Genomic DNA, 9,995 nt, shown 5'->3' with positions numbered 1-9,995 from the left:
ATGTCTATCTCGATAACTATGTCAGAGTTTTTCATATGCTAAAAAGAAAACAGAATTATACCTTTCTGGAACACTAAAACTCTCCAGTAAGGTACAATCCCATACTGGCTGCAGCACTACGTTGGAACAGTGAAGAGTGTTGTTTGCATTCGGAAACGACATTTCGCGAGCCATGATCGCAAGCAGTTCCGCCATGCCCGCTGAGCAGGAGAATCGGGGGACCCTCACTAGAGCGCTTCCCGTTTCCGCCGCGGGAGGGCGAGCGTCGAGCTGGAGACGCGAATACCGCCTATCTTTCGCTCCACCTGTATCTGTCAGTTCCCCATAAAGTGGATACCGTTTTAGCTGAACGGGTGGGTCGGACTCTCCTGGTATACTTCCTGTTCACACTCATGACCTCATATCCCTTCTTACAGCTCAGTCTCTTGACGGTCTTGTTAGCCTCCTGGACTACCCTCTCTGTGCCTACTCCTCGGCCTCCATCCTTTGAAACGGTGCACATTACAATCTGCACCATTCCAGAGGTTATGACGCTCAACTGCTTCACACCCTCCTCAGTGTGTGTGGCCAGGTCCCTTCCCCTTTTACCCAAGACGTCATTCAATCCCGCATGTACCACCACAAGGTTTTCCTCCCCCTTGCTCAGTCAACATTTCTACTGTCATGTCCATCACCTCCTTCGTCCCCCTGCCTGGAAGGGCTGAAACCTTTCCTCTCCCATCTTCCCCTACTCTGCTGGCGATCCCCACTGTGCACCTAGACACATTAGAGCTCCCTACCACCAACGCTCTGTCCCCTTCCTTTTTGTTTTTCCTGCATCACAGGTTTGGCGACTGTTGGAGTAGGGGGCTGCTGTCGCACCACCCTACTGTACAATGGCCTCGCTGCCTCTGACGCCACACTAGTGTCTATGTCCTCTGCCCTCTCGCTCTCTACAACCGACACTTCGTCAACTGCTCCTCCCTCTGTCCCGTCTCATCTTCTGCAGCTCACGTCTCACCTTTTCTAGCCCCTTTTCCACTGCCTCTCACGCTTCTTTCTTTGTTAACCTCTCCTCCAGTTGCCACTCCATTGCTTCATGTCTATCTTTGTTGCACCTTTGCGTCGCTTTCACCTCCTCCAGCTGATCCTGCCATGCCTCCTCTAGCGCCTTTCGCTTTTTTCTCTCTTTGTTCAATTCCATCCGCATACCCTTTAATTCCTTCAGCTTAACCGCACAGTCTCTTTCTATCCTCTCAAAACCTACCCCAAGATCTTAGAGCTCGGCCCGCTTCTCTTGTTCCTGCCCGAGCTCATTGGTCAGCTCCTTGACCTGCATTTAAGCACAGCCGCCCACTCCCCTCCTACCCTCGTAAAACCAACCTCAAGATTCTCACAGAGACAGCAAGTGAAGCTGCCCTCCACCACGTCGGCTAAGCTCTCGAAGTTGGCCTCTTCTAAATAGCAGCCGCCTCGGTGGCTCCAAGGCGAGAGTGCTGGCCTACGGATCCCAATGTGGCGGGTTCGAATCCTGGCCGAGGTGCCCGCAATCCGACGGAAGCTTATTGCGGAGAAGGTGCCGTGTAACTGAGCTTTCGGTTGCACGTCAAAAGATCCCCAGGTGGTCGAAATTAATCCTTAGTCCTCTGCTGGGGCATGCCAGATGCCTGTCGTTGGCTTGGCACGTAAAACCCCCAAATTTGGCCTCTAAATAGCACCGTCGCTTATACTCTTCACACTCTACCAACTCTGCTTCTCCCTTACCCTTCCGTCCTTTACGACTCATCTCCCGCCAAAATCGAAACAATGCCCGCCAAATCTAAACAAAGCGTTTGTTTAGATTCGCCGGTGCCTATGTTAACCTCGGCCGCCGGTGCCTATGTTAACCTAAATTGTTGGTGCTATTTGAAACTCGCACCACAACATCTTTTACGCTCCTCCTAATTACAAAGTTGGTAGGTGCTCTACTGAGTGGCCTGCCTATTGCCCCATCGCTTGATGGGGCACACAAGACCGTCCAAGGGAAAAATTAACACAACCCTGCCATATACTAAAACAGAGCCTTGTCACATGACATTGCAAAAACAAAAAAACTATATGTAAACTATTGTACCTTACTGTTCCTAACATTATCTATCTGTGTTTAGTATCCCATGCACACAGAATCTCACGAGAAATAACAAAAGAATGAAACTTTGCTTCGGGAATTCGGGGAGCTTCCAAAAACACATTATGAAGAATTTAAGAATATAAAATAGCAAAATCATAGAAAATGAGTAAACACCCACGACCGCCCCATGGCGGCAGTCAATCAAATGGAAGGTAATTTTCTCTAATCAAACTTCTTTAAAATTGATCATGGTAAAAAGGCAAACATGTTCATACAACCACAATGGCTAACTTGTTTGCCAACGTGTCATTCACCCGTACCCTTCATAAATGTCTGGCACGTCACGTGTATCCGATGTCATCTATGCTACCTACTTTTCCAGCTTTCTCCTTCTGCCACGCTAAAATACCACACTTTCGGTGGGCTGCAAACAGCTGCCATAATGCCTTACATTTTTATCTTTTGTTTATGGCGGCAGTTATTTTTGTTGGCGAAATCTGGCGGTGTCCGAACGCAAGTATTCCTAGAATACATACGTCGCTATAAAATTTGTACCTAATTATGTCCACCGTTTCGTTGTTATGAGCTGGCTGGTACTTGCTGAAGGCAAGTATAATTCAAGCGCATTGTTTCGTCTATTCTTTCTGTTGTCCTTGTTTTCTGGCACTTTTCTAATCTAAGATGTACCAACTTGCCCAACTCCAGATTCTTCTACAATATTTCTAGGATTCAGTCATCACCTTCAAATTCGTATCTGACAACAAAATGGTGGATGGCATCATGTGAAAACACCCTATGCGGAGAGCAAGTTTGTCTGCTACATGCGCAGGAGTTAGTGACGTCAGAACAATGCCGAGCTCCGATATTCTTTGATTGAAAGTATAGTGGGCAGACCTCAATGCTAGATGCCTTGAGGTCTACCCACTTTTTTTCAATCGGCCAATAAGAGCTCGGTGTTCCGATATCATTGCGATCCCTGTGCAAGAAGCAGACAAACTTGTGCTCCGAATAAGTTCATTTTAACCAAAAAGCACATCTGTAAATTTTCTCCCCAAAAGCATTCCACAAAAGCACACATTAACTATTCTACTAAAACATCAGGCTAACAGCTGCCACTGTCAAGCGCAACAATGTATTCGTTCACATTTTTTTCTTTTTTTTTATGAGAGTGGGTTTTGATGCAAAAATTGCTATGCCACACACCCATGCTGCTACTACCTGTACATGCATGGGGCACACACCCGTTGGGTCGAGCATTTCTTAATTTCGTTTTTATTGAGAGAATGGATGAGATTTAAAGTAAACAGGACTTAGGGAATTAATCGGCAAGATATTGAAACTTCCCAAGTTGCTGTGAATTGCTGGACTACTTCAGACAAACTTCATACTCATACACTGTTATTTTCTCAAAATTTGGCAGTTTATTAAAACGGCAAGTGAAGACAATCCTTTCTCTCCTTCTAAACCTCTCTTAGATGCATTCAACTAAAAGGTAAAGAAAGCAAAATATGCAGTTGTTTTTGGACACACACAAAAATAAACATTATATTATGCCACAAAGATGAGCCTGAGACTCGAAATTCGTTATATTAAAAAGTACAGTACATTTAAGCCCTTAACACATTAAGGGAAGGGATTGACAGTCACTCGAGTCATTTTTGGCAAAGCACATAAAGCATTGAGACTATGGGGAAGAACCGACATTCCCCTTCCTGAGCTCATGAAACACTGATTTCAGGGCTTAGGCTTGTTGTAAATCTGCTTGCCATCAAACCCAAGGGCCTCCTCATTAGCAAGTACCGACAAGAGAATCTCATAGTCCGACATGGGCCCAACATCCCTGTTGACGGCGGCAACCAAGTCCACAATGTTTTCAGCATGAGCTGGGGCCTCCTGCAACCGTTTGGTGATGTACTCCAATACACAGTCTTTCGAAGATGGAGAGGTGCGGCCCGGGACTTGGTTGCGTGATGAAGGCAGAAGTTCTTTGTGTTCGGAGTGTAATTGTTCAGTCACACTATTGTCCGTTTCCTCTTCTCTGTCCCCTGGTTCTGCCTTCAAGTACCTTCTTGGATCTGTTGGTACTGGTATTGGTGCCTTGGCGCCAGTCTGCACGTCTGCTGTACTAAGGGCTGTCACCTGTTCAGTGAGCAATTGTTGAGTCATGCCATTGTCTATTTCTTCTTCTGTGTCCTCTCGTTCTGCCTTCAAGTGCCTTCTTTGATCTGTTGGCACTGAAACCAATGCTTTGGCACCAGTCTGCATGTCAGCTGCACTAAGAGCTGTCACATGTTCGGGAAGCGATTTTTCTTTTATGCAGCCATTGTCCGTTTTTTCTTCTGTATTCTTTGGTTCTGTCTTCAAGTGCCTTCTTGAATGCCTAGGTACTGGTGCCTTGTCACCAGTCTGTGCGTCTCCCGTAATTAAAGTAGTTTCCTGTTCTGCTGCTTTGACTTGTTCACCTAAGACTGTTCTGGCGGAATCTTGGTACAGGTTTCGGATGTCATCGATCACCGTATTCCTTCCGTTCTTGTTGTTCTGCAGGAGCTTCAGGCCTGACTCTATGACCGAATGCAGCCGATCCTTTACCGTGGCCTTGCAGTAAGTCCGAACTGCAGGTGGTGCTGTCTCAACACAGACTGCCAACAAATCTGGTGTGAGCTTTGAGGCATACTTGAGCAGTTGTGCAGCGTAACGTGCCGAGAGCTTCTCGGGAGATCCTGTTTTGTGCGACTTGCTTTCTGCAGGCGGGCACTTGAGCGAGACACAGTTTGTAGAGGAGAAATCAAAGAGATCCGAGTGAAGATAAAACAGGTTGATGATGTCGAGGCCCGGGAAGACATTGTCGAGGAAGTCTTTGCACTCTGGAGGTGCTGATTCAGCACAGAGGGCGATGTAGTTGAAACAGATGGGGTTTGACGGAGATGCGGAGCCAATGCCCTTCAGAACGTCAGTGAAGTAGAGCACCGTCAGCAGCTCTAAGCCCGAGTTCCACTCTTCCTTCCACGGGGTGTACTTCTTGCGAAGACACACCTTGCCGGTTGGCTGCCACCTGAAAATGTTGGGATAGGTGGCAAGAAGCAACTTTAGCTGGCTCAGCCCATCAGCACTTCCGAGCAAGGACTGCGCCAATGGCAACCACCAGTTTGCTCCCCTCGACAAAAGCGACTGAAACGTAAGGCCAGCAGAGTATGTGAATGCATTCTTCTTCTGGAGCAGCTGCTGCAGGTACGCCACTACACTGTAATCTACAGCTGGCTGTGCCCTGAGGAAAGCACTGCCCTTCTCTGGTTTGGTTGTTCTGAAGTGGCGGCGGTTGAGCAGGAAGAATAGATTGAGGTTGTTGTGGTACTCTCTCTTAAGGAACTCCCTGGCATCAGCGTCCATATAGTGAAGGTACTTAGTCAGTGTGTGAATGAAGCATGGCTTTTCTTTGCTAGCTCCAATCTTCTGGAGCAACCCCAAGAAGAAAGAGACTGGCCTTAGGTTGTCTGGGTCTGCTAGGATGCTCGTACTTTCAAATTTCGAGGCTAGCTTCACACGATTCTCATTGTGAAGGACGAACGAGGTGATGTGGGTCTTGAAGAACAGTTGCAGTGATCCAGCATAGATGGTCTGCATGTGGTCAATCATATTCCCTGGCAAGATATGGTTGTAGTCTTCAAACTTGACACACTTTAGATCAAGTAAGCCCGAAGAAGCTTTTATCTGAAGGGCCATAAATTCGATAAGGCACTCCTCAAGCACAGTGCTGAGTGAATGCTCTGGCAAACTCACTCTGTCAGTGCTTGGATCAAACTTGAAGTACTGGGGCCGCTTTGTAATGAAATTTCTCAGCTTGCTTCCGGATCCAGGCTGGAAGTAAGCAGCTACGGCTTTGTCGTGGTGTGGATCATGGCAGATGTCGATCAGCTCTTGCACTGTCCAGCCGCATTCAGAGTCGTACAGCATGAGCGCCTGCCAGAGCCCAGACTGCACGTTGAGATCTGTGGTAGACATCCTCGACGGTGCAGGATGCAGTACCTGAAAAAACTACTGGAGTCAACTGCTTAGTCCCCCGAGTAAAAATATGTATCATGAAATCATTCTATATCTTTATCAGTACGAAAAAGTCAACATCATGGCTCTCACATGTATATTTGCAACTCTACAGGGTGCCTCGAGGCCAACATTGCTTCCAGGGTTGCTGCAATCAATATAGCAGGGTGACAATGGGTCCTGCTGTTCTGGAGTATGTGGATATTGTTAGGGCAAGGAAAAACTGCTTTTCAGCTAAATCAGTTGTACACTGAAACAATATGGCGTCGACGAGAGCAGCCAGAAGACCGACCCAATGTGGCGGGTGTCTCCACCCTGGATGTGAAAATGACATGGAGGCACCCTGCAACTCCAGATTATGTAACATCACAGCAGAAAACATGCAAATTGCAAAAAAAAAAAAACAGGGAGCCAATTTCTATTAAAATGTGCAGTGAAAACTGGTGGTTATGGGGACTGGAAAGCCTGTAGCTCATGTCGCATTTTTGTTTAACAATTTTAAATGTTTTCACTCTTTGCAGTTTTAATATTGATTTTCAATAAATAAAATGAGAAGCTGCATGATTTGCATTGTGTGACACTTGTTGCATAAACTTTTTGTGTCTTTCTCCTGCTTTGCTGTGACCAGCCTCAGGGCTGGGAGCAAAAAGCAACAGGTATATTTTCGAAAAATATACACTGATCAGCCAAAGCATTATGAACACCTTTACATTTTGGGAATGAGTGCACCTAGCTGAAGTTCCATTAGTGTTATTTACCACCTTTTGACGCAGATGGTAGGCAACAGCTGTGGATATATACAGACGATTCATTTTGTCGACTATGTGTGTGTGTAATGGAAAAGGCTGCTGGATTTAAGCGACTTTGACAGAAGGCAGATTGGTGATGTCAAGATCACTGCTGACAAGTTACACCTATTCGTGGCTTGTCTTCCCCACTGGAACAGAAATCTTCCAACAGGACAATGCTGTATGTCATAGGGCCAAAATAGAGCTACAATGAATTGAAGAACATAATAAATTTCCAGTTGATGGCCTGGCTACCTAGCTCATCAAATATCAATCCTATTGAGTGCAACTGGGATGTGATGAAGCACCAGCTCAAAGCTCACAAACCAGCTCCTCATAATCTACAGGAATTGTGTGACCTGTGCTTGGAAATTGGTACAATCTTATTCAAGGCACTCACCAAAGAGTTGTGCAGAATCCATGCCAAGACGGGTTGCAACTGATTTGCGTGCCAGAGGAAAATCAATATGGTATTAGGTGGGTGATCATAATGTTCTGGCTGATCAGTGTGTAGGGTGTCCCAAGTCACCAGGCTCAATCTAAAATGGACCATAAAAATCGATGCCTGCATGTGGCAATCTAAACTTTTCGTCAAGGTGTATTTCACTGGTCGGTTTTTTCTTGTTAAATTAGAAAGCGTAGCTTTCTAAAAAATAGGGCCAGGAAACTTGCTAAGGTCAATGGCGGGCGGTGAGGCAGACAACCGAGTCAAGTTGCTAAGCGCGTTTGGCGCGCGTATTGATGGCATCGGGAGCAGCGTCGGAAGGTGCGGCCAACCAGCGAAAGAAAGCAGACGACACGCAGACGAAATCTGCTGGCAGCAAAAGTGCCGCCGTTACGCAGACGCATTTTTTCTACTTCAAGTTTTGCTTTTATTATTCACATTTATTTTTTTAAGCAAAGGTACATTACAAAAAGACTATGGCCATTTTAATAAACCACGGTGGTCGCGACCCGTCTCGATAAGGAGGTAGCGCCACCTATCAATATGAATGCCAAGCGCGCCCTGCCACTCGATTTGGTCGTCTGCGTCGCCGCCCGCCATTGACCCTTGCAAGTTTTTCGGCCCTTTTTTTACATAAAGGGAGCCACGCTTTGTAATTTTACAAAAAGAAAAACGACCTGTGAAATACACCTTTGACGAAATGTTTAGATTGCTACAAGCAGGCGTCGATTTTTACGGTCCATTTTAGGTTGAGCCTGGTGACTTGGGACACCCTATATATAAAGTAGCCACAGTGTTTCCTATGCTGTAAACAAACCAAAAACATCAGCACCTGTAGATAGGGAGGTCAAACATTCACTGAATGTGCACGTCGGCAGTGGATTTTACCTCGTGAACTTGCAAGGCGTAGTTCCCTTTCTGTAAAAAAATGGGACCAACGAACTTGCCAAAGTAAATGGTGGACGTGCTCACAGACGACAGTTAGCAACAATGTAAATTGTGGCGCCATCTCCCGATTGACGCGGCAAGCAGACAATGCACTCTGTGGTCTGCTATCTGCGCCTAATGGGCGCGTTCAGTAGCGGCCCCAGAGTCAAGGAGTCACTGACCCCTTCCACTGGACGGCCAAAAGTCACTTCCGGTGCACGTAACTCCGGGGCTTCGGAGTCAAGCTCCGAAGCACCAAGTCCGGAGACGGTGCACGTAGAGTCAAAAGAGCTAAAGATGACGTCATTTCCTCACTGGTGACGATTTCCGGCGAGAAAATCCAAAGAGCTCCGACTCGAGTCCCTCTGTTCTGAGGCAAGAGAGGCGCTACTGAGCGCGCCCATTGGGAGATGGTGCTACAGGTTACATCCATCGAACTTGGGTCGCCTGCAAACATGTCTGCCATTGACTTTCACAAGTTTGTTGGTGTCATTTCTTACAGGAAGAAAACTATATGCCTTGAAATTTCACAAGGTATAAATCAACTGCCTAAATGCACATTCAGTGTTTGATCTTCCTATTTGCAAGGCACCCATCTTTCCAGTTTGTTTTACAGCATTAAAAACATTGTAACCACGCTGTACATTTTTTTTGGGGGGGAGGGGGGGGGGGGGGGGGGGAGTAGTAGTAGTGAAAGAATGAATACTTTAGAAAGTAGTAGTGAAAGAATGAATACTTTAGAAAGTAGTAGTGAAAGAATGAATACTTTAGTTGCAATTAAGTTTTTAAAACATGTGATGTGCACATTGTTCTAAGGCATATTTCTATCTACTGTATGCTTCAGTCGTCATTCGTGATCGAACATGTTTTTAGGAGCGTTAAACGTTATTTTTAAAAAAAGAAGAAGGAAAAAAAAAAGAAAAAAAAAGCACTACAGTCAGTCAAACATGGATCATCGGTTTAGGTGTTTCAGGCAGGTTCGCGAGAAGTAGGGCATCGAAAAAAATCGATTAATTTACAACTGTCAAACGAAACCGATTCCCATATCACGGAGGCCCAGGGTATGTCACCGCACTTGTGCCACTGATATCACTTACCAACACTGCCTACACGTCACTTCTCGATCACCTTCGTAACTTCGGGCTGCGTAGACCAAGCGTGGACACGGACATTGCAGGCGTTAAAACCTTGAAACTGCACACCCTGGTATCTCATTTCCCGCCGCTTCTACGCTTCTCTTGGCAGCCGTTTCTGGTTTCGTCGCGACCGCCAACCGCCATATGAGCGACTGGGAACATACTGGGAACGAGCGTAGAGAACGTAGAGCGCCGATAAAGCACGTGACATATGATGAAACGATGAACCTTCGAAGCCACAGAAAGATAGAGCAGGTTAAAGGGCAGAGGGAGAGAGATGTTCGAGGCGTCCGAGATTTCGGTTGGCACCTGTTCGTGAATCGTATCCGCTGGATAGGTCTGCTAGGTGGCGCAAGCCGCCGCCGGATTCTAGGGAGCCTATACAGCCTATACACGTTTGCAAGTCCGGTCTCAGGGCGCCGCCATCTTCCCCAGTGTGGTGCGCTCTTGGGCGCTGCCATAATCCGATTACGACGCCTTAGCAAGCCTTCGTAATCGGATTATGACTCGTCCAAGCGCACCCCAGCCAAGCAACATGGCAGCGGCCTTGCAAGTCCGGCTTCAGGGCGCTG

General features: G+C 46.7%; 1 protein-coding gene across 3 annotated transcripts; it reads right to left on the bottom strand.

Annotated features, from left to right (window-relative positions):
• Positions 1 to 3,338: 3,338 nt before the first annotated feature.
• LOC8036236 lies at positions 3,339 to 9,804 on the bottom strand. Of its 3 annotated transcripts, none has more exons than XM_040500685.2 (2): positions 9,385 to 9,804; positions 3,339 to 6,124 (listed from the first exon to the last, which is right to left on the bottom strand). In XM_040500685.2, exon 2 carries the CDS (start codon positions 6,086 to 6,088, stop codon positions 3,824 to 3,826), a length of 2,265 nt encoding a protein of 754 aa, XP_040356619.2. In that variant the 5' UTR covers positions 6,089 to 6,124; positions 9,385 to 9,804; the 3' UTR covers positions 3,339 to 3,823. The 3 variants fall into 3 exon arrangements, with proteins under 3 accessions (XP_040356619.2, XP_029840647.3, XP_040356618.2); XM_029984787.4 differs by having other exon boundaries at positions 3,339 to 6,121; XM_040500684.2 differs by having other exon boundaries at positions 3,339 to 6,112; positions 9,385 to 9,798.
• Positions 9,805 to 9,995: the final 191 nt, after the last annotated feature.

Source organism: Ixodes scapularis, unplaced genomic scaffold (assembly GCF_016920785.2).
Source record: "Ixodes scapularis isolate PalLabHiFi unplaced genomic scaffold, ASM1692078v2 PGA_scaffold2__306_contigs__length_199485367, whole genome shotgun sequence".
Classification (NCBI taxonomy): domain Eukaryota; kingdom Metazoa; phylum Arthropoda; class Arachnida; order Ixodida; family Ixodidae; genus Ixodes; species Ixodes scapularis.
The sequence above is the reverse complement of the archived record's forward strand: the minus strand, read 5'-3'. Positions and strand labels throughout refer to the sequence as shown.